The following is a 26,032-nucleotide window of genomic DNA, read 5'->3' as shown; positions in this document are numbered from 1 at the left end:
TCCTTGCCCTTTTTGGGAATAGGCTGAACGCGAGCAATCTTCCAACAAGAAGGAAAAAGCCGCATTTCTCTTTTTCAAAATTCCGCTGGGAAAAGTCCCCATTCATTCACTGGTATTACGGAATAAAAAGTGCACAGTCATACCAATATCTGAATTGGCGAGATATGATATTCTACGTATAACAAACACTGTTTTTGACAATCTGCTACAAAATTAATCATAAAAATAGTTCATACCATTTAGACCCTTCGATTGCCTTAGTTCTACCCAAAGCTCGACTCTCAAAAAGTTTACATTTCTTTTTTCCGTATACTTTCTGTCTCTAACACAGATCCTTGGTTTGCGCAGCATAGCACCGGCCGTGTCTCATGCTGTTAAAAAATAAATATTTCAGAAAAGAAATCTCGAAACATTCATCATTCTCCACGTACTTACAAAGCAGGTTCGGGTAAATACCACGTGAATAAATCTTTCTCTTAGACGAAGTTTTCATACATGCAGTTGAGCTGCGTTGAAATTATTCGAGTCCCAGGCACTTTGCTGTTTGGCAATGCACTGATGAGAGGTAATACCTCGAAACCAGTTTGTAGGTGATCAACTCGAATAATTTCAGCATGGTTTCTGCTGCTGGATGAACTAGAAACATCTGCGAGACTAACCTTTGTCGTCAGATATAATTCAATGACCAGCGTGGATTAGCCGGGAAAGTAGTTATTTTTCTGTAGGCATATACCAGATCCGACTGGGAGAGAGATGAATATTTCTAAATTTCTATTTCGAATTATTCATTTTCTTATATGTATGTATCTCTCTTGATACAGTCTTCAGAATTATTTCATTTAGTCATTTATTCGGACAGTTTCTTAACTGAAAATTTGTTTAATTTTTCAGGTATTATTCACATTAGCTAATCAATATGCTGCCAATGAGCTCTACACAGAAGCTATAAATACCTATCAGATGATTACCAAGAACAGAATGTTCGCAAATGCTTATCGTTTGAAAGTAAATATGGGCAACATTTACTTCAAACAAGGTCAATACCAACTGGCAGTAAAAATGTTCAGAATGGCCTTGGATCAGGTACCTTCAAGTCAGAAAAATTTGAGGTAAGTTATTTGATAATAACAATAATAATAAATGATAATTTTCATCCTATTGTGAAACAAAATAATAATTGAAATTCATCATTTTTTTAACATGAATCATGAATAAAAGTTAGTCCACTTTTAGCGGACATATTTATATATAGCTTGGAGACCAGTATAATGAATTCCGACCTAGGAAAAAACATTAATTTTTGGTACAGATATGTATAGACGATATTCTCGCTTGTATCAGAGGTACTATCAGAGGTAAATGTCACCAATTAGTGACATTTACGAATAAACTTAATAGAAACATACAGTTCACACTCGAAACAAAGATAGAGATAGAGATTAATTTCTTAAACTTGACCATCACACATAATCATAATAAATTTGAGTTCAATGTTACACAGAAAACTCTCGTTACGTTTATCTGCTACAGTCTAGATAGGAAAATTAAAACAATTATGCAGGTAGAACAAAATCCTCAAATTTACGTACAGATCAAACCATCAGAAATCATGAAATTTGTAACTTCAATATATTTAGGAAAGAAAACAGAGGCCGCATGCCAGAGGTTATCTAAATTCATTTTAAATGCAAAAGATAAAGTGGACAAGATGGAGAAGTATGAAGTTTATAAGCTCACACACACAATTGATCACTTCAAAAACACTTCACTAACTTTCTTTGAAAGCTTCTGATAATTCCTCTTCCATATTATTTGTTCCACTATAACTGTCGTCATTTAAATCAATAATGAATTTATTTCCACCATTAATATATGGAAGTGTCCAATCTCCATATATTCTTTTTCAACTGAAATTACTTTTTTAATCCTTTTCTGCCAGTCTTCTTTGGTAATATTAGATACTTCTTTAATTAGCTCTATAACCTTCTCATCAAATTTTGGAAAAATATTTTTACGCCTGATGCTTTGTTTCAATTTTCCCCAAATCAACTCCATGGGATTGAAAACATAAAAATAAGGGGAAGTCCCAGTATGGTGTGTCCATATATTTCAGCAATACTCCCAAGGGCATATACTTTTTCTAATGTTTTTGTCTGTAGTTGGTTTTTGATATAGTTACCTTCAAAATACAAATTGATATCCATTAAAAAACTTTGTATTCCGTCTTTCCTCAAACTTTTATTCGGTATGATAGGAAGCGTTGTCAAGAACTATTACACTATTCACATCCAAATTTGGGATCAATATATTTGCTAACCATTCCTACAAAATATTAGCTTTCATGTTCTTATGTTAGTCAACATTGCAGTCCTCAAATTTTTTCCACATAATTTCAAAGAATTCGGAACCCATCCTTTTCTTCCTCCGCAATTCACAATGATTAGTTGCAATCCTTTGTTTGCAGGCATATTAGGCGTACACATTCTCGAACCATCAGTCCACCCTTTCGTAACTGTGTCGTGAGTGTCATACCAAGTTTAGTTCAAATAGAAAATTTGCCGTTGTTCTTCTCTATATTTAGTTATTTGTTCTAAGTATTTGTTACGCAGTTCCACTATTCTTCTGCTTTCCATAACTGTTTGACGTTTGTTCGTTATTTTAAAGTCTCAATCCTAGTTTCTCTATTCAATTCTGAAGAGTTTTGTTACAGCAGCTCACGTTATGGTCGGAAGTATTCAATTTCTTCCTTGTGATTTCAACTTTAGTAATCTCATTGCTTTTGTAACAGACGTATATTGTTTTCTTCAATGATTTTATTAGATGAATATCTAAAGGTTTTGGTAATCTTGTATTACATCGCGTCTTGTGTTCATATGGTTTGTTTTTGACTATTTTACGTACGGTAAAATCTGATGTTGTTTGTAATAGTTTGTTTCCCTCGAAAGTAAACTCGAGATGTAGATTCTTATATACATTGAAAACTACTCTCTGTGTTTCAATATTCAAATGCATCCGAATTTTATTCACTGGTATCTCATTTTCGCATTGTTCACCATTGCTATTGGAATCACTACACTAGAAAAAGTCTGCGTTGTTATCACACTCGTTATTACTATTAGTACTTGTCCAAGGACGCCACATTTTGAACAGATAACAAAAATTTTAAGCAATTATAACTGCACCAATATCTAATTTCAATATTCAAATCGCGATCACTTCCTAAACTGAACACGACGGCGATAGCCATCCCCGCATTCCCCGATTTCTTTTCGTCACCATAACATGACTACAAATTTAATTTTGTGACTCTTCAGCCAATCATAAAACTCGTTTAGTAAAAATTATCCAATACAGCACGTTGACTAGTACGCTGCCGGTTTATTTCTATTGTCCAAATATTACAAATCAAAATCATGAAAGTGGTTTTCTAACCTCTCCCATTTACAAACAAAGCATATTTTTCAAACCTGTTGATTCGAAAGAAATATATGACATTATCAAAAACCTTAAGAACACTGAATCAGTAGGCGAAGATGGAATCCCTGTCAAATTACTGAAACATATAGCACATGAGATTCGTGAGCCTTTATCACATATAATTAATCTATGTTTTTCAACGGGTATTTTTCCAGATAATTTTAAAATAGCATATGTGAGAGCTATATATAAAAAAGGCGAAAAAAGTGAGGTCAACAACTACAGACCTATTGCACATTTTCCCAATATCAGTAAAGTTTTTGAAAAATGTATATACATGAAAATAATAACCTTTCTGGAAGGTAATAATCTTCTGTCTGATACCCAGAATGGTTTCAGGAAAAAGAAATCAACCATTAGAGCAACCTATCAGGCTTTATGTAACATAATAAATTCCATCAACAAAAATAAAATTACAACAGCTGTTAATTTGAACCTGTCAAAAGCCTTCGATAGTGTTGAGTATGAAATATTGGGTGTCAAGTTGTCAAATTATGGTATACGAGGTTTGCCTCTCAAATTAATAAAATCATATCTGGAAAATAGAAGGCAGTGCGTGATTCAAAGGGATCAAATAAACGGCGAACTAATAACATCAATTAAAGAGAAAATAATCAGAGGGGTACCCCAAGGGTCAATCTTGGGTCCTTTACTCTATATATTATATACTAATAACGTATCAGACGCTGTGAATGAATTTATGGTGCAATATGCTGATGATTGCTCTGTGATTTTTAGTTCAGATAATGCTTCTTCTGAAAAAACCAATATCTTTTCCTCCCTGAACCTGCTAGAAAACTACTTTTCAGCCCATAATCTGAAATTGAATACCAATAAAACGCATGCCATAACGTTTACACGAAATGATACTAGTAGTGTTTGTAATCTCAGTAATGGATCAACAACATTGGAATCTTCTCCTCAATTGTCTTTTCTGGGCTTAACAATTGACTCAAAAATGAACTGGAAGAGTCATATAAATAATATTGCAACAACTTTATCAAGATACTGTTTTGCTTTGAGAGTCATATCACAAAATATTTCTCAAAATGCAGCACTACTGCCATACTATGGATACGTTGAAAGTCGCATTAGATATGGTATCATCCTTTGAGGAATGTCTGTGGACACTCAGCGAATATTCATTCTACAAAAACAATGTTTGAGAAAAATTTTCAATCTACCTAGAACAGAGAGTTGCAGGGAAATATTTACTGAAAAGAGGATTTTTACTCTTACAACTATGTATGTGTATGAATGTGTTATTTTTGTTAAAGAAAACATGTCATTATTTGAAATTTTTGATAGGAATCACTCTCATAATACCCGCAAAAAAAACAGTCTTCTCAACTTAATGACACGTTTTTCTTTTGTACAGAAAATTGTTCCTTTTTCTGTGATTAATATTTATAACAAAATACCTGATTCCATCAAAAACTTGCCTGTTAGAAAAATGAAAAAGGAACTAAAATTCATGCTTTTATCAAAGGCTTATTATTCATTAGAAGAATATTTCGCTGATAGACTTTGAATTGTCTACCTGTTTATATTCTTTGTCTGACTGTTTTGTATACTTTTACAATGTTATTATTGTACTATATGTTTGTCTGAAATGTCTTGTAGTATGCAATGTGTTTATTTATATATATATATATATATATATATATATATATATATATATATATATATATATATATATATATATATATATATATATATATATATATATATTCATTTTATAATTTTTATGTTTATTTTTTTTATTTTTTTATAATTTTTATCATACTCCTTTATACATTGACATGTTCTACACCCGTACCAAAGAACTAATAAAGATAATCTATCTATCTATCTATTTATCTATCTATCTATTGGTTTTTTGACCGTTGAGAGTGCCGCCACCTTTAAATGTACACAATATCGTTTACTTCGACTATACCTAGTGTGATTTTATAGGTATATAAGGATATACATTGTTAATCATGTCAGTTTATTGTATTCGTTTGAAAATGTCTACATAGGACGAAACTGCAGTAACGTTAGTTACAAATACAAAGTGGTATAAAAAAATAGAAAGTTTGATTTCTCATTTTTTATTATAAATATAGCATTATAGTGAATGGCAATTGACACCTCATCTAGCAGGGAAAACTATAAAATGTATTATTCATTAACCACGTGTTTTCTGGTGCCTTTCAATTCCTTTTTGAAACTCAATACATTTTTGAAACACTCATCATTCGATACAGAACGAAATGATCTGATTTCAGGATCAAAATTATGCACAACATTGCTTTGGTGTTTATTCGAATGGGTCAGTGGGAAGAAGCCGTGAGCAGCTTGGAGTATATAATGAGTGAACAAGCTTGCCATCGTGCAGGTCTACATTTAGTCACTTGCTGCAGAGCCCTGGAAGACAAAGAGAGGATGAGAACTGCCTTTTCTCTGTTACTTTCTGTTCCTCTGAATATCGAAGACGAAGAAAAATACAACTTGGAACAGGTACTTTATTCAGTTAGAGAATTCCTGGTGATTCACTATTAATGATAAAAGCTATGAATTATTCTTCATTTTTAGTGCATAAGATTACTTTATATTTATATCTAATAGGAATGTAAATCCTGGTATAAATAATTTGAATTACTATTTTGTCTTTTACATATCATTTAAAATCAGAAACCATTTGAAGGAGGGATGAAATTTTATATTGTTCAAACAATATGTATAAAATATATTCGAAAGTTTTGTCACCTTCAAAGTAGTCCCCATCAGATATAATACACCTGTTTCAGCGTTTTTTTCCAATCCTCTAAGCAGGTCTGATATGTACTTTGTGGTTTGTCTCAAGCGCTTTCAACGATTCGGTTTTATCTCCTCAAAACGCCTTCCTTTCATGGGTCTCTCAATCTTGGGAACAGAAAAAATCGCACGGGGCCAAATCTGGTGAATATGGTGGCTGAGGCATGATTATGGTGTTGTTTTTGGCCAAAAAATTATGAACAAGCAATGACGAACGAGTGAGTAGGTGCATTATCATTAAGCAAAAGTCATGAATTGTTTTTCCACGCAATTCCGGGCGTTTTCTTGGTATTGCTCCTTAGAAGAAGTACATATACCCATGATTCGTCACCAATAATGACCCTTTTGAGCAAATCTATATCACTGTTGGTGTCATTCAACAATTCCTGAGCGAGGAATTGCTAAAAATTCAGTAATTTTGGAATGAATTTCGCTACCACATGCTTCATGCTCAAAATTTCTGAAAAAATTGCATAGCATGAGCCAACCGATATAGTGACATCCTCAGCAACTTCAATAATAGTGATTCGACGATTCTTTATGACAATTTTCTTTACTTTCTCAACATTTACATTGGTTGTTGATGTGCTGAGGCGTCCACGGCTAGCGTCGTCATTCACTTCTTCTCAACCTTCTGCGAAAAGCTTGTACCGCTTGTAAACATTTTTTTGACTCAGAGTACAATCACTGTATGCCACTGTCAACATTTCGAATATTTTTGAATACTCAGTTCTATTCTTCACACAAAATTTCATGCAAATTATTTGATAATTTTTTTTTAATAACAGAAAATTACCGTACACGCAAAACACTTCTAACTTTTATGCCTCTCACCAACAAAATAAACATGCTAGACAGTTGAAACTGTAAACATGTGTTCGAGTGTGCTAACATAAAAAAAGTTAAAAAATCGCTAATCGAACGAACGTAGCTCGCGAAATTTGAACAGTCGCTTCATTTATCGAACAATCCACGTATAGTGGACTGTTCTAATTTAGAATAATTTGAAAAAACCAAGATTTGAAAGAAAAATATCTTCGAAAATTAGAGTAGTTTCTAAGGAATTCAGGAGATTGCTTGTTATAGATATTCACTGACTCGAGTAATTAGCATGTTTACTAGCAACTCTCAGTGTAGCTTATTTCTCGTTTTTTCAGCGAATCGAATAGTTCATTGAGACACCTTTGGGCTAAATCAAGTAAAACGTCAGAAGGGTTGTGTTACCAGTACTCCACAAAACTTTTTTCGCAGTGCAATATGACACAATCCTTGAATCACTTCGAAGATTTAAAAAAAAATTATTAAAACAATACTCGATTTTCCCAACTTTGTGAGGTAGGTTAGGTTAGGTCCAAAGTGAGTGGGTCTATTCGACCCTCCACCGCAACCCGCACTTCTCACTTCTATTCACACTCGGCCAAATAAACCCAGCTTCTTAACCAAGCTGATTAGTTTGTATGGTGAGTGGTCTTTCAGGTCAGATGGTAAGAGTACGGCTCTGCCAAACTCTAAAAAACTGATTCGGGCCCCAGCGAGGCAGGCACAAAGTATATGCTCTGCTGTTTCATCGTTAATGAGGTAGTCGGATAGTCAAAGTGCAAGATTCCCACCTCGATACCTGCGCCAACCTTCCCATATGAAGGTTTTTGCACGTTAGCAACACCTGATGATGCCTTAGATTCAACCGTGCCGGGCTTTATCGCCTCTGGTTTTGGTAAATCATCACTTGGCACAAACGTTTGCTAACCTGCTCATAGGGGGCTTGTTCCTCCACCTGAGACAGGTTCTGCATACGCCGCTCAAGAATTTGGTACAAGGCGGTTTTATAAGGTACCTCGCTCTTGATGAGACGACCTGGCTGCACCACCAAACCTTTTTTTTTAGGTTCCGTTATTGGATCAGGAGTTGGGGAGTTGAGAAACTCTCGCTCCTGAACTAAATTTACAGCGAGGTCAGTTGGAGTCGTAAACTTGACATCCATCTCCTCTGTAGACTCACTCCTGAACTAAATTTACAGGAAGGTCAGTTGGAGTCGGGAGGTCAGTTGGAGTCGTAAGCTCGACATCCATCTCCTCTATAGACTCGACGTCAGAAAGAATTTTTGAATTTACTCTGTCCAGAAAAGTCCAAAGAGTAGCTAGGGAAAGAAGGTCAATCACGGCAGAACCCCGCATAACGTGACAAGGCGATGCTACGACGAGAGGGCGCCCGGTATCTCGTCAACATCAACAATAGATTAAAAAGCGGACAAATTAATTTGCAGGTAGTGGTTCCACTAGTTAATTACCGAAAAATCAATTAGGATAATCATCATTTAACAAACAAAGTCCACATGAGACCAAAAAACTTCAGGTTTATAAACAGCTAACCCTTGTCTTTATATTCATTATATTAATGAATGCTTGAAGAAGGAAAACTGTTACACTTCACAGAATGCTATTGTGAATAGAATATGCGAGTTAACGAAACTATCTCGTTCGACAGTTCTTCGAGTCATTAAAATATAGGATGTCATTGACCATGCAATGAAACGAAAACAAAATAATGAAAAATTCGCAAACGTTTTTGGTGCTACAAAAGATGTGATTCGGCGAACAATTTATGGTATATACCAAAAAAATGAAGTACCAACCTTGGAAATGATTTGGTATAAATTACTCGACTATCCCGATTACAATTACAAGTCTTTAGAAACTCTACGAGGTGTCATATCGTCTTGTGGTTTCAAATATAAAAAATTGAACAATCGGATGGTCATGATGGAATCGACACGCATTGTTCAACTCCGACGAGAATATTTGAGGCGAATGAAAAGCTACCGAGAATCCAGCAGACATATGATGTACCTCGACGAAACTTGGTTTGACACCCATGATGTTGTCAAATATGGCTGTGTAGACGAAACCAAGTATTGTGCTTTGAACACACCTTCTTCAAGGGGAAAACATGTTGTAATTTTGCATGCCGGGAATGAAAGTGGTTTTGTACCTAACTCTTTGCTTCTGTCGGCCAAAAATATAAAAGATTCGTCTGCTGATTACCACGAAGATATGACTGCGGCTTTATTCGAAATCTGGTTCAGTGAGCAGCTTCTCCCAAATATTCCTCCAAACTCGGTTATTGTTATAGATAAAGCTTTGTATCATTCTCGGTTATGACTACAATACCAAACAATAACACAAAAAAGCAAATATTGTTGATTTCATGCGAAATCATGACATGGAAATACCCGAAAAGATTCCAACGAAAAAGGTATTACTGGCGACCATAAAACAACGTAATTTCAAAAAAGAATATATTATTGATTCGATGTGTGAAACACGTGGTCATATTCTCTTACGTTTGCCTCCATACTATTGTGTGTTCAATCCAATTGAAATGGTTTGGGCCACAATGAAAGAAAGCTTGCGGAAATGTAATCAGTCACCGACTTTGAATGCTGTAGTGCTCGACAATATAAGGCGAGTGGTGAATGAAGTAGGTAATAGTGATGTGTGTATTATGTGCAAAGTTCCATAAATCCGATCGTTATTCAACCCGATGATGATTCCACCTCATCCGAATATAGCGAAGAAGAATTTTGATTTTTCTAGCAATTTTGTTGGCCTCTATTATTTTGTAAATATATGTTTGACGAGAATTCGGTGTGATTATTTGTGTTTTCATTGTATTTTAGACTCGGAAATCAACTACCTTAAATTTCGAAGTTTTTCATAATTACCCATGGTGGAAAAATTCAGTTGAGATTACTTTTTCATGGGGTGATCAATTGTTATGATTGTAAGAATAAGTAACTGAAAAACTACCACTGAAAAATAATATGATGACGCCTATGTCGAGGCGGGAATTCCTTCTCTGTGCTGTTCCAATTGGTATTGGAAATACTATAACATATATGCCATCAGTCGTGATTATTTCAATAAAAAAATAGGTTCAAAGAAATAATATCCTTATAGGACTCTCCTGAAGATGCGCTTATTGCACTGGCCATTCAGAATGACGATTTACATAATTACGAAAATCAAAAGCGCAAGGAAGCAGAATATTGTATACTGACTGCAGCCAAACTAATAGCACCCTTTATTGAAGACTCTTTTAGTGAGGGTGAGTTTCGAAAACTACACTTGGGCCTTTATAAGCACTCGTGTTATGAAATACTTCTGATTCTTTTGTAGGTTATGACTGGTGTGTAGCAACAATAAAAAATTCTGAATATGCTAGATTAGCATCTGATTTGGAAATCAACAAAGCTGTGATGTTCCTGAAACAAAAACAGCTTCCAGAAGCTATTGCTACTCTGAAGGCTTTCGAAAGGGATTCTAATATTGCCATCAATGCAGCTGTTAATTTGAGCTTTATATATTACTTGGTAATTATATTATTTTTTACTAATATCGTCAAATAGTTTTATTAACTGAAATTTTGAAAATCTCAAGTGAAGAATCATTAAATAATATTGTGAATTAATTGAATATTACTGGAGTTTTTTCCCAAAACCAATCCGTTATTTTAACACCTCGACACGTGTTTCGATCACCAAGTGATCATCTTCAAGAGGAAGATTCAGTTTGATCTTCCTCTGTCTGAAAATTTTCGCAATTACTTGTATTGTTGAGGAACAGATTTGAGGTTATATTTAATATTAAAAGCCAAGTGTTGAGAGAAATGGTCTGACAGATTCAGATTTTTTACTTCTGATTGTCAGTCATTAATATTAGAGCTTATGAAAATATTGTCTACACAAGTACTGGAAATTGCAGTCACTCTAGTTAGAGACCTTATTGTTACTGCTGTATCATAACATCCCAGCAAATCCTCAAAGAGTGCCCTACCGTTACTATATTCCAAGAAAATTAATATTGAAATCACCTACAATAACAATAGTTTCATAATGAGAAGCAACTTTTTCCAACATATTTGCAAAACATTCTAAAAATAGTTTGAGATCAGTACCAGGAGGTCTATAAACTACAAACACACCAATATATTTTCCATATTATACTGCACAACACTCAAATAATCCTTCTACAGAGATATCATTCAGATCTAACTTATATAGAGACAGTTGACATTCATTATTCTTATATATTGTCACTCCGCCATGTCCCATGGTTTGTCTAGAATTTAGCTGTGTATTTCAATACATGTCCATATTTAAAAAAAAAGCTGATGATGAAATCTAATAAACGAAAGGTTACATTGCAAATTGGTTTATATCAGATTATAACAAATATGAAACAGTTATCGAAAGTTCCTCTGCCTTTTTTTATATCATTCGAAATGAAGGCGGTAGAACTAAAAAAACCAAATTCGAAGATTCTAGTTTTTAGTGAATATTTCAAAAACAACCACTGATATTCTCTATATGAAAAGAGAATATTCTGATTCCCCAAAATAGTAAACTTTTGTCCAAAAGTCGTTTCCGAGATAGTGATAGTGGGAACAGCTTGAAAAACGGACTGTATAATTTTTCAGCAAGGAGATTATGACAATGCTGTGAAATATGGTGAAGTTGTTGAGAAAGCAAATGCCAAAAGTGCTGATGGTTTTGTGAATTATGGAGCTTCTTTAATGGCAAAGGGAAATCTTGACGAAGCAATATTGTGTTTTCAAAAGGCATTGGAATGTGACCCGACATTTTTTGAAGCAATATTCAACCTGGGTAGGTAAATATTAAATTTTCATAAGTTTGTGATTCAACGACATAATATAATTGCAGGCCTATGTTTGAAAAGGCAGGGACATTATGTGGAGGCTTTGGGTTGCTTTCAGAGATTTTCTGGCTCTCTTGCGTTATTGCCTGCCGTTGTATATCAGGTGGCTAATCTGTTGGAACTGATTGGAGATAACGAAGCAGCTGCAGATACGTATCAGCAACTTCTTGGTTTAGTGCCTACAGATGCAAGGGCTCTCCAGAAGCTTGGAGAGTTATATGATAATGAGGGTGATAAGCAACAAGCTCACCATTATCACAGTGATGTGAGTAGATATGTGTTTATTGTCAGAAGAGTGTAGTAACATCTTGTCGATAAACATTTTTTTATTAATAATATTCATACATAGTAAAAACATATCTGAATATCGACAAATAGACAGAAAACAATGAGATAATAAGCCAAATCAGCTGAAAACCAAAGTTATAATTTTAAAATCTTAAAAATATATACACTAATATATAAACAAATATGTATCACATACAAACTTATATGTACACACACATTTTATATATATATATATATATATATATATATATATATATATATATATATATATATATATTAACTCGAAGATTGATGAGCTGTTTTCTCGGGTTTCGCTCTGTGTTCTGTGTATTTTCTCCCCATAAGGATTATTTTCACAACGTTTGCCGAAACAACGACTTTGCCGAAATATATATATATATATATATATATATATATATATATATATATATATATATATATATATATATATATATATATATATATATATATATATATATATATATACTTGGGTATGCAGCAGGCCAGGGTAAAAAACAGTCATATTTATAAAATAATAATTCAAACCAACTTACAGTGTATGTGAGGTTATGTGGCAGGTTGAAAGAAGTATGGACGTAACATATATGAAAAATTACTATGATGTCACTCAGGACGTTACAGACAAACAATATATAGTAGATTTAATGATATATCATTATATTAACAAATTAAAAAACCACCTGTTCCTTGAAGAGGAAACCACGTGCATGATTCAAAAAAAGGACATATGACATGTAATCCAAATTAGCATGCGCTGTATAAGCCAATTACGGGGCTCAAATTGTTGATTGTCGTTGTTGAATTGTTGATGTCGAATGTCAATTCGTTTTGAGCCCCGTAATTGGCTTATACAGCGCAAGCTAATTTGGATTACATGTCATATGTCTTTTCGGCCTCCAAACAAATAACTTTTTACGAGAATTTCTCCATTTCATTTTATGTGTATTGATTAAAGCTGCAAAAAGAAATTATTTTGGAGTCTACAGGACGGCTCAAAAAAGTGGAATATCAAAGTTGTGTTTTTCAAATGGAACTCCTTGTATTTCGTTACATTTTTGAATAGGCTTGGGAAAAATAATATGATTTCATATGAGGTACTATCTACCTAACTATAATCGTTCTCGAGTTATTGATTTATTTTATGAAAATGTTAGGTACAATTGGAAACTAAATAACATCTAAATGAATAACATTCATTCTTCGAATTCTAACAAAGCATAAAAAGGTTTTGGGCTACTGACTTCGATAAAACCCGATTCTTGTTCTCGGACAAAGATAATGTTATGTTTTTCCCTGTGGGTTGACCAATAATTGACTACACTGAATAATCAAACTTAACTTTATTTCGCTTTGAATAGAACAAACACTAAAACTTCAACTATTATTTATATGTTTATCGCCTTACTGAATCACTTCGCGTACCGCACTGTAACTTCCACTTGACTGTGTCGATGTCTATACGCTCCTGGCTAGCGTTTATATTCGTAGTCGAATGCAGTAGAAATTTCGCTGAAGTTCCATCGAAATCGGTAGCATTATTCTCGCTGCCTCTAGAGCGGCAGGGAACATTCGCGCGCTCTTAGCTAAGTCACGATTGGTTTATGGCAACCAGTGGCCATTGGCGTTATTTTCTTCAGGGCATGATGTACAACAATAATTTTGTTAATTCTAATAGACAACCTTGTATTTTTTGGTCTGGGCAAAATAAAATTCAATTATCTTTCATTTCGTTCTGGCTTTTTCAAATAGTACTTTTTATTTCACTGCATTCTTTGAATCAAGGTAGCTTTGAAACGACATTTATTCAACTTGTTGAAAAAAATTCTTATTGATAGTTATTGCGTTTTACGTTATTCAAAACATTCACTGAATTATTATTGTTGAAAATGAAAACTTATCTCATTCATGAGCGGATAGATATGATTTTAGCGATTGGTGAGTGTTTAGATAATTGCCTTTTGGCGTCGAGGGTGTATGCACAAAAAATCCAGACCGGAATCATCCAAACAAATTGGTTTTCAAACGATTGCTACATGAATTTCATAGTACTGGAAGTATAGCTTATGAAAAGGAAAATAGACCATTGGAAATAAAGAAAAACAATTTCTTATTGCGGGATCAGTCATAGAAACCCTCATACGAGTCAAAGTAAGATCGGGAAAGATACAGGGATAAGCAGATGGAGCAGACGGTGATAAAAAAATTCAAATTTCATCCGTACCGTATTCAGATGTATCGGGAATTATATGAAATAGACTTTTATCGACAAATAGAGATTTGTCTATGGGTGTTGGTTTAGTGAGGATGTACACTTTTTGGATACAATTTTATTTTCTGATGAATCTACTTTTCATAACAATGGCTTAGTGAACAGACACAATTTCCATTATTACAGTGATGCAAATCCTCATTTTTTCCGCACCCTGGATCACCAGAATAGATGGTCTGTTAATGTGTGGGGAGTAATTATAGGTAAACAAGTTATATGACCAAACTTTTTACAATTTTTATGAGATGATCTGTCTGAGCTTCTGGAGAATGTGCTGCTTAATATCAGACAACGGATGTGGTCACAATTGGATGGAGCTCGGGCACATTTCAAATTCAGTGTCGAACAGTTTTGAATCTGTCCTTTCCAAATAATTGGTAGGCGAGGACCACAAAATTGGCCAGCAAGATCACCAGATTTCAATTGTCTTTAATTGCCAACCACACTGGATAATATAAAGGAGAGACTAAGGGCTGCTTTTCGTAGAGTGTCGCCTCAAATGTTATTAAACGGTAAGCAGTCTTTTATAGAAAGGGTGGATCTTTGTATTCAACAGGATGGTTGTCATTTCGAGCACCTACTTTGAATGAAATACATTTGTCTTCCATATTTTGTTGTTGTTTCAGTTGAATAATAATAAAAATTGTATAGTATGTTTGATGAAGTACTGCCAGAATATGAATGTAAATTTTTATTTTAATCAACATTATTACAGAATTGCAACAACTAAAATCTAAAAAAAAAATATAAGAATAAAGTTATGCATTTACATATACGTGTCATCCTGTTGTATATATATATATATATATATATATATATATATATATATATATATATACTTCTTACTGTGCGGGTACAATGATGTTATTACATATATACCGTTCTTGATTACCTGAATTTGGTACCTGAATGTTTTGATACCTCAGTTCTTCTTCTTCTCGATATGACCTCATCTCCCCGTAAAGGTTAGAAATGTTTTCACGGACAGGAATATGTTGAAATTATTCTTCGGGTTTGTTCCGTGTGGTGTATTGTCATCCCCGATGGGAATGAATTTCGCAATGTTTCGACAAAATCACATTTGTCATTATCTGGCGATTATTTGTAAAGTGTTCGGAAGTTGTCTGACCCTACTCAGATGAATTCTTACCGTTCTTGGTTACCTGAATTCGGTACCTGAATGTTTTGGTACCTCAGTTCTTCTTCTTCTCGATATACATATGCCTGTCCGTTCTACTTGGGTTTCAGATCATCATTAATTGTAGTTTCTAAAATGATAACTTCATTTTAGTGAACAGTAAATAATTTTGATGAAGTGAAGTATTACAACTGTCGGATGAGAATTCTGTGAGCAAATCAAATAAATGCTATTTCAAAACTATCTTGATTCAAAGAATGCATTGAAATGAGAACTTCTATTTGAAAAAAAACCAATATTTGAAAAAAACCACAATGAAATGAAAGATAATATAGTTAGGTACATAGTACCTTATATGATATCATACTATTTTTTCCTGGCCTAATCAGAAGTGTAACAAAAAAGAGGATGTTCCATTTAAAAAAACACAACTCCAAAATAATTTCCGTCTGCAACCTTAATCAATATACATATAATGAAATGGATAAATTCTCGAAAAATTTTTGGTTTGGTTTACAGTGACCGTGTAATACAGTCCTTTATGAGACTCGATGTTGGGATAGGCATTTTCAACTGACGTTCTTGTAGATAAGACAAAACACTTGAGGATTAATGTAGGTAGGTAGGTAGGTCTAAAGTTTGTGGGTCTGTTCGACCCTCCACCGCAACTCACGAGGGTTTATTGTGGCTCACACCTATTTACACTCTGCCAAATAAACCCAGCTTCTTAACGAAGCCGATTAGTTAGTATGGAGAGTGGTCTTTCAGGTCAGATGGTGAGAGTACGGATCTGCCGAACTCAAAGAACCTGATTAGGTTCCCAGCGGGGCAGGCACAAAGTATATGATCTGCTGTTTCATCATTTCCCAGACAGAGGCGACACACGCTGTCTTCCGACAGTCCAAGTCTATGCATATGATGATTCCAATGACACTGTCCTGTAAGAAGGTCTGTTAGCCAGAAACCTTCGCTTGGGCCGTTTTCTGTAAAGCCTTCGACCACCAAGCAATTGCACCATAAGTTATCATTGGTCTGACAATCATCACATAAATCCAATGGATTTGTTTGGCACCTGAACCCCAAGTTTTACCACAAATCCTTCGACATGTCTATAGAGACAGTCTGGCTTTGTGTAAAACTTTTTCCAAGTGAGCGTTCCAGGTGAGTCTTTTATCAAAGACAATGCCAAGATATTTCACCTCCTTTCCAAATGGAATGACCATACCATTGAGGGAAAGTGGCGTTAGATCGTCTAATTTTCTTCTCTTGGTGAAGGGGATTAAGCAGACTACCCACCAGGAGCGACCACAGAAGGGGAGATAGTACCCCACCTTGAGGGCAGCCCCTGGTGACCCCGAGCCTGATAGCTTCGCCTTGAAGAATCGTAGTTGCAGTTCTGTTTACTAGCATGGCATAGATCCAGCCAGTTATGGTCGATTCTATACCCTTTCTAGCCAGAGGCAATCCTATAGATTTCGGTAGTGCATTGTCAAATGATCCTTCAATATCAAGAAATACAGCAACCACAATCTCCTTGTTGTAAGGGATTGGGAGATTTTCTCAACGAGGTTGTTTAATGCTGAATTTGTCGGTTTGATAAGCATATAAAGCATATAATGCTACCCTCCTGATATGTCCGTCCAGTATCCTTCTAAGTCCTTTCAGCAGGAAGGAAGCAGGAAGGCTGATTGGTCGTACCGATTTGAGGAGTGGGTCTCTCCAGCCCACTTTAGGTATATATACCACCCTTACTGCCAACCAACAGGGTGTTATATAGTTCCACGCCAGACTAGCTCTATACAATTTTGTGAGTATAGGTAAAATTATTTCCAGTCCGTTTTGAAGAAGAGCTGGAATTATCCATCCTCTCCGGGAGATTTGAAGGGCTGAAAAGACTTGATAGCCCATTCAACTGCCGGTGCTGTGATAACCTTTTTTGCGACGTCCCAGTCGTTCTTTCTTGGGCGTTTAGCGCTCTCCAAGACGGGCGGTCTGTTGTTATCAAGAGTCAGATTTCCAGGAAAATGGTTTTCTATCAAAAGCTCTAATGTTTATTTACTAGAGGTCGTAATAGTTCCATCGGGTCGTTTAAGCGACCCAATTTCAGCAGTCGACTCTCTAGAGAAAATCTTGTGAATTCTTGTGCTGCGAGGTAAATCAGAGATACTCTCACAGATCTTCCTCCAAGACTCCGTTTTGTCTTTCTAATTTCCTTGTTGTATGTCGTTAGAGTGGTTTTATAAAGCTCCCAGTTACCTGACTCTTTAGCTCGATTAGATAGAGTAAGGTTAAGAATATTCGAAAATTACGTAGTTGACTGATTAATCGAACAATTGAAAGTTTTCAAATGTTCACATTGTTTTTTTAAAGAATACATTGTTGTTGTTTTCACTTATAATTATTTTTTCACTTTCAGTCTTACAGATATTACCCTGCGAATCTTTCAGTTATCGACTGGCTCGGTTCCTACTACATAGAAATGCAAGTTGTAGAAAAGGCACTTGCTTACTTCGAAAAAGCCGCCATAATGCAACCTAATGAACCAAAATGGAACATGATGGTGGCGGGTTGTCACAGACGCAGCGGCAACATGCACAAAGCGTTGACTCTGTATCAAGATATCCACAAACAGTTTCCGGAAAACGCCGAATGCTTGAGATTTCTCGTTAGATTGTGTAGCGATTTAGGCATGAGGGAAGCTCAGGAGTACCTTTCGGAACTGAAGAAATTGGAAAAGTCAAAGGAAGTCAGGGAAAGGGTTAATAGCAGCAGACCTGGTTAGCATTTTTTAATAATTTGGTTGGAGATTTAGGTTTAGAAAACAAGTACTGACCAATGATTTGACTAGGATAACAGAGAATTATTTTTGAAAGTTATATAAAATAATGAACAAATAAAATAAATGATTAATAATCTTTATTTCACTTAATATTAGGTTGTTTCAGAAGTTTTGTCCGTTTTATGAATCGACTTTAAACTGTTATATCTCAGTGAATACTTAGGGGGGGGGGGGGTCTTGCGACACATCTTTTTGAAGCTCCTGACGAATACTTCACAACTCTAGAATATGAAGTTAATATATTCACCTACTACAAAATGGCAGAACATTTAATAATTCCCTGAAGACAAACACATTAATATCGTATATATGGCAGTTCCAACAACCTGATAAGGTTTGTTAAATTATTTTTTGTTTATAAAAACGGCAAAAACGACAATGAACATCATTGTTCACTTAGAATATTCTCTTAAGTTTTCGGTTTTACTGGTGAAAAGGTACCACGTCAACAATCTTTAAAATGGTCAATTCTCGTCCATTGGAAGAAAAAATCGAAGCGATTTTTATTTACGGTGCGACGCGTCACTTTCACGAGACCGAAAGGATTTTCAATGAAAGTTTTCCGAATCGTCTTATCTGTAGAAAATATTTGAGGGAACTTGTATCCAAATTCACAACTACCGGTAGTGTACATAACACAAAGCCCCCAGGTCATCCGTCCATTAGAACAGCAAGTGCAAATAATTGGTGAGATGGTAGTAAATCCTGAACAGTCTACTTATTCCGTCGCGAATGTTTGTGAGGTGTCTCCTTCTACTGTGTGGAGACTTTTGAAGAGGAATAGGAACCATCCATACAAAATTAAAATGGTACACCAATTAACTGAAGATGACCCTGATCGAAGAACAGAATTCTGCGAAATCATGATGGAAACCATTGCAAGGCATCCTACCTATCTCTACAATATTTGTTTTAGTGACGAATGTACATTTTTTCAAACGGCAATGTTCACAGACAAAATTGCTGTTATGGAGTGACACCAACCCTCACGTTTTCCTGGAAACACATACCCAATATCCAGAAAAAGTTAACGTTTGGGTCGTAATATTGGGAAACCATATTGATAAAAATTTAACAGGGGAACTTGAATATGCTGGAAACTACTGTTGACCCTCTCATCGTCGAAGCGAATCCTAATAAATTTGATATGGATATTGTATTCCAACAAGATGGAGCACCACCACATTACTCCAGACAAGAAACTAGTTGGATATATTTTTTCCGGACGTTGGATTGGCCGTCGAGGTCCTACAGAATGGCCAGCCCGCTCGCCAGATTTTACACCTTTGGAGGTTTTTTATAGGGCCATTTGAAGCAAAAGGTGTATGAAACCGAACCTGCTTCAATATTGGATATAGGGCAGAGAATAATAAATATTTGTAGAGCCATTGACGTTACTGTGTTCGAAAATGTTCTGCGTGAAATATCGGATAGGCTGTCCATATGTCAAGAAGTTTAAGGCAACCATTTTAAGTATCTTCTGAACTGACCTCAAGACTCCCCTTCGCCACCTTGAAAGTTTCATCTGTCAATTTCACTTCAGAATAAAGTATTCATGCAATAATAAAAGGAGGAGTTGAAAACATATGACATTAAGACAGAAAAAACTTTTGAAATAACCTAATAGTTAGTATTATTACTACTCAGGTTCGAGAAGAAGTAATAGCGGATTATCTTCAAGGGCCGGATCAGGATTCAGCCCAGTACCAGAAAACACTCAACTCAGAAGCCCTCTTCACTCTGAAGGTAGACAGTCACGTTCGTCCAGATTATTGCAGGCCCATAACAGTGCTGGAAGTGGTGACTCAGGTTTTGGACAACCAACAGCTGGTAAATATTATTATAAAATCTGTATTCGTAGTCAATAGTAGAATCTTCGGCATATAACACCAGTTACCTAGGTTAGGTTAGGTTGGGTGCGAAGTGAGTGGATCTATTCGACCCTTCACCGCAACCAAGGGTTTATTGTGGTTCACACTCGACCAAATAAATCTAGCTTCTCAACGAAGCCGATTAGTTTGTAAGGTGAGTGGTCTTTCACGTCAGATGGTAAGAGTACGGCTCTGAGGTCAAATTCTAAAAATTTGATTCGGTTCCCAGCGGGGCTGGCACAAAGTATATGCACTGCTGTTTCATCATTTTGCAAACAGAGGCGACACACACAGTCTTCCGACAGTTCGAGTCTCTGCATATGATGATTCAAAAGACAGTGACCTGTAAGAAAGCCTATTAGACATCATAGTTCATCCCCACTTTAGTCCAACAACTGTTTGATATCCAGCTTCGAAGGGTGAATAAACGCCTTGGAGTGAGCCAATCCTGGAAGATTCTGCCAGAAGTCCATAAATCTTCTTGCCATCCAGGTGTTCAATGTTTGATTGGCAAAGCCTAAAGCGATGCCAATGACAGGTTCAGTCAGCAGCCTCATTGCCTTCCAAGCCAGTAATCCAGACCAGAGACAATCTGTTAAGTCTTCCTATCGAGGAGAGTCGTTTTTGTCAATTTGCTACCAATTTAGACGTTGCTCGGTAGGAGCCAAGAGCTTCCAACGCCGTTTGACTGTCCAAGAATATTTTTATTGACTCGTGTATGAGGTTGGATTCTTTCAATCTCTCCACACACAATTTAATAGCATAAATTTCCGCTTGAAATACAGTCGCATAGGTTCCTAGGCAGGTCGATATATCTGTCCTGGGTCTGCGACTAAAAACACCTGCACCAGAACGGGAAGGTGTTTTTGATCCATCTGTGAACCAAAAACTACCTGCTCTTAAAATTTTACTTTTCCCGGAGGATCCAATCCTCTCTACTCGGGAACAGTACTTTATAAGGCAGTTTGAAGTTGATAGTTGGAGACATAAAATCAAAGGTCATTTCCAGAATGCTGTCACTTCCAGTGTCAACCAACAGTCCGTGGCATTCTGCATTAAATTGATTTATGCAATTGGCAATGTGCACAAGTCTGTATGCATTCCATCTAGCTTCTCTCCAGAAAAATGTGGAGAGGTGGTAGATCTAGAAGGATATCCATAGCACCACTGATGGCCAGACAAGCCTGTCTCTGTAAGCCAGAGAGCTTCGCCTGGGCCATTTTCTGTAAAGGCTTCGACCACCAAGCAACTGCACCATAAGTGATCATTGGTCTGACAATCATCACATGAATCTAATGGATTTCTTTGGGGCCTAAACCCCAAGTTTTTCAACAAATCCTTCGACATGTTCATAGTGACAGTCTGGCTTTGTGTAAAACTTTTTCCAAGTGAGCGTTCCAGGTGAGTTTTTTATCAAGGAAAATGCCAAGATATTACACCTCCGTTCCAAATGAAATGACCTCATTATTGAGGAAAAGTGGCGTTAGATCGTCCAATTTTCCCCTGCTGGTGAAGGGGATTATTACAGTTTCACTGGGGTTGACAGACATCTGCTCTCCCACACACCAACTGTGAACAACGTCCAACGTGCTTCAGAGGATATTACAAGCTACCCTTCTCGACGTGGACCTTGCCAAGTTGACAAGGTCATCTATAGAGGCTTGCAGATCTACTTTTCTTCTGTGGAGGGCATCAAGCAGACCACCCACAGGAGCGACCACAGAAGAAGAGATAGTACCCCACCTTGAGGGCAGCCCCTGGTGACCCTGAACCTGATGGCCTCGCCTTGAAGAATCGTAGTTACAGTTCTGTTTACCAGCATGGCATAAATCCAGCCAGTTATCGTTGATTCTATACCTTTCCTAGCCAGAGATTTAGGCAGTGCTATTGATTTAGGCAGTGCATTGTCAAATGCTCCTTCAAAATCGAGAAATACACCAACCGTAATCTCCTTGTTGTCAAGGGATTGGGAGATTTTCTCTACCAGGTTGTGTAATGCTAAAGCTGTCGATTTGCCGGTTTGATAAGCATACTGGTGATTATTCAGGGAAGATGTGTATAATGCCATCCTCCTCATGTGTCCGTCCAATATCCTCTCAAGTCCTTTCAACAGGAAGGATGTAAGGCTGATTGGTCGTACCGATTTAGGGTGGGGCCTGTTACTCACTTCCTTAATGAAAAATGTTATGTCATTCATTTCGTGCGGAGATATTGAAAGGAACCAGGTGGCTCTCATTTGTCTCTCACCGAGAAACATCCAAGTTGGTAGTGAACTGCCAAAAATACTAGAAAGATTAGTGACAACAATGGAAGGTAATGAAGCTGCTGACTCTTTCGCAAGGGAGGGCGCTGCAAGCAGTTTCATGGGATCATATCCTATCATTGGCCATATTTTATACAAGCAGTTTCATGGGATCAGATCCTATCATTGGCCATATTTTATACTTATTTTGGTATTTATGCTAATTTTGGTGTATGATTCCAAACAATTATTAGATTACAGCAAGAAAGACTTACGTTGTCTAACAGGCCTACTTAGTATCATGATGATGTTGAAAATATACTTCATTGCACATTAAATGAATTATGCTCAAATGAAGTAAAAAATATGACCACAAATAATGTTTATACAAGTCTAATACTGTATAAAAATGTCAATAATAAAAATAACAGATTATAGTGAATGTATCAGAAATAATCTTTAAAGTATTCTTCAAATTATAATAGGCCTTTTCCACCAAAACGTTCTTCACTGCTATTTAAAATTCAGTAAAGGGTTCCATGTTCTTGATTTAGGCAAGTGAGTTATTATATATCTTATAGACATTGTAAATGAATGAATCTTTGATCAAAGTTGTTGGAGGAAGAGGAAGTTTAATATCACTGTAATGGGAGTATGTTATGGGACTCATCGAATTTGAGTTTATTGTCAATATGGATTTCTCAAGATGTTGCACAGGTTTTGTTTTCTATCATTTCCGAATTATTTGTGAAGAGCACTTGAAGGTCAGTAAATTGGTTTTATTGTATTAAACGAAAGAGGATTCGATTCACACCAACTGAATACTTTCCTATTTATTCCTCAACACATTTGTTCAAGTCTTCAATGTTGGAACTGTCCCTGATGATTGTTGTGTCATCAGCATGTGATGTAAAACTACCTAATGTATGTTAGATCATTCATATAGATCAAGAAAAAAACTGGTTCCACAACCGAGCCCTGTTGATCTCCTTATTTCAGTTTTTTCAAACTTGAATTTTCATTACTATTTGACTACGACTCAATAGGCATGATTCTATCCATTGGTAAGAGTTTACTAAAACCAGAGTATTCAAGTTTCTGTGGCAGTATTTCATGATCAACACAATCAAATGGTTATACTACAGAAAACTGCAGCCACTACTGCATCAATGATCCTGGTATAAATGTTATGTATAAGATTAAATACGGCATCGGTAGAGTTCTTTTCAATTTAAAATCCAAATTGTGAGTTGTTTATGATTTTATGTTTCTGTAAAAAATTCATTATTCTCAGTTTTACTAATTTTTTTATTATATTATAGTTGGAATCAGAGCTATTAGTCGATAGTTTGAGGGTTCTTCTTTATGTAGTGGAATATGTAGTGTCGCCTGAAACATCATATTCATTTTTCGGTAGAGTTTCACTCTCACCGTCTACTTGAAAGATAATTCATTGAATATCTGCTTTGTTAGAAGCTGGACTTGTTTGGTCGAGTTTAAAGGGGTGTGAGCCACAATAAACCCTCGCGGGTTGCAGTATGACAGACCAACTCACTTTAGACCCACCCCCTCATCATAAATATTAATATCAGACGTGCGAGTTATGATAAATTCTTGTGTTGGATCAGATTTCAATTATATATCCATGTAAAAACAGTACAAAGAGGAAATAAACTATCTATCTGTGAATTCTCGGGAAACTACCCATGAACCATGGGTAGTTTCCATGAACTGGAAGCCATTTTAGTTATTGAATATTTTACTTTGAAAATATCAAGTACAACAAATATAAACTAACTGTGTTTTTCCATTCCAATATTTCAATATCTTGTAACATATGTAAGGTCAATTGTTCAAATTTGCTTAACATATTGATGGTAACCTGAAGCTAAAGCTTGCTAAGAAGAAACCTTACTATTTAGTTATCATTCCATTGTCTTTTGTAAGATAACACCACAGTTCAATGTCTTCAACAAAGACCCGAATGAACCCAATCCATCATGATATTTAATCTTGGCCTTGTGTCTATTTTTAGATATAGACAAATCTCAATTCCTTTTTGTAAAACCTTTGTTGAACCAGTGAGTCACTGTATGCTTTTTCAATATATTTGTAATACGTATTTCATAACTAACTAACACTAACTAATATTTTGAAGTTACAATCTATGGAGAAAGTGATATTTATATTGAAATTGTTCACATCTCATTTGCTTATTTGTTTATTTTGTGTTTTTATGGTATTTTTATAATTCTTTGTGGTATTCTTATGGTATATGGTATTTGACAAAACCTTATAATACTATTGTGTTTTTTATGGTGAATGAAGGATATTCTATATTATTCTATTTTCACTAGCGACCCGCCCCGACTCTGCACGGGTGCAATGCTGATATAAACGTGTGTGACCCATGTTATTCATAAAGTGCTATAGGACGAAGCGCAAAATGTATTCAAGATACTTAATTGAATTAATACTGTTAATAAGCCTTCATTTCTCGACGATGAAAAATGGTTATTGTGGGTTATTCCTAAGAGATAGACATATACCATCACGGAATTGTAGAACTTTTTAATGTGTACGATATTGCAGTAAGTTTTTTATTTATCTCGTAGGGTTCAGCCAGCGGTTGCAAGGTTAGCGTTAAACATGTGTTTACTTTCGACATCACATCAAAAACCTCTAAAGTAATCAGTGTTTATCTACTATATTATGCATGTTATATACTTATAAACCATCCTTTTGAATCACTCTATCAAAAAAACCCCCATCAAAATACGTTGCGTAGTTTTAGAGATCTTAGCATACAAAGCGACAGACAGCGGAAAGCGACTTTGTTCCATACTATGTAGTGATTATACGTTTCATTGAGGAGAATTTTCATTATTACTATCAATTGTTACAGATGCAAGTTATATGGACCCACTAGGTCCGATACCAATGAGACCGAGAACAGGAGCAGGCAAACCTTTAGATTTTGATGATTTTGGAAATGAAGAATTGGGGGATGATCTTCTGCCAGAGTGAACCACGAAGTAATTCTACTACTAAAATGCACATGTATCTTCGATATTTAGAATAATTAGTTAATTTTTCTTGGCTGATTCGCTTTCTTTCTAATCTTCCTGTTGAGGAAAAATTATTAAACATTTTTTTTTGTGAAAAAAATTTTGAATTTACACAGTAACTTATTGGGGCAAACTAAAAATTTTGCCCTCTCTACACGTATATAACACATGGGCAGAAAAGTCCGGGGAATAACGTAAACTCAGGTATTCCTCAGGGATCGGTATTCGGACCCCTATTATTTCTTATTTTTATTTATGATTTGCCGGAACACTTATCAAATTGTCGCCGTATCAGACAGAGATCTC

At 35.6% G+C, this 26,032-nt stretch overlaps 1 protein-coding gene across 6 annotated transcripts in view; it reads left to right on the top strand.

Annotated features, from left to right (window-relative positions):
* Positions 1 to 25,758, top strand: part of nompB (intraflagellar transport protein 88-like protein nompB) — a 33,788-nt gene extending 8,030 nt beyond the window's left edge. For 3 of the 6 annotated variants that reach the window (XM_074178240.1, XM_074178244.1, XM_074178243.1), the window contains 9 exons: positions 892 to 1,109; positions 5,748 to 5,979; positions 10,233 to 10,380; positions 10,452 to 10,645; positions 11,752 to 11,938; positions 11,996 to 12,255; positions 18,123 to 18,483; positions 20,193 to 20,375; positions 25,564 to 25,758. In XM_074178240.1, coding sequence (XP_074034341.1) covers positions 892 to 1,109; positions 5,748 to 5,979; positions 10,233 to 10,380; positions 10,452 to 10,645; positions 11,752 to 11,938; positions 11,996 to 12,255; positions 18,123 to 18,483; positions 20,193 to 20,375; positions 25,564 to 25,685 — 1,905 coding nt within the window. In that variant the 3' untranslated portion in view covers positions 25,686 to 25,758. The remainder of the gene's footprint in view (positions 1 to 891; positions 1,110 to 5,747; positions 5,980 to 10,232; positions 10,381 to 10,451; positions 10,646 to 11,751; positions 11,939 to 11,995; positions 12,256 to 18,122; positions 18,484 to 20,192; positions 20,376 to 25,563) is intronic. The other 3 variants (XM_074178241.1, XM_074178245.1, XM_074178242.1) reach the window with 3 other exon arrangements.
* Positions 25,759 to 26,032: the final 274 nt, after the last annotated feature.

Source organism: Leptinotarsa decemlineata, unplaced genomic scaffold (assembly GCF_025532065.1).
Source record: "Leptinotarsa decemlineata unplaced genomic scaffold, Ldec_3_MD MMD2_tig00003736_RagTag_RagTag, whole genome shotgun sequence".
Lineage (NCBI taxonomy): Eukaryota > Metazoa > Arthropoda > Insecta > Coleoptera > Chrysomelidae > Leptinotarsa > Leptinotarsa decemlineata.
This window is presented reverse-complemented; position numbering and strand designations above follow the sequence as displayed.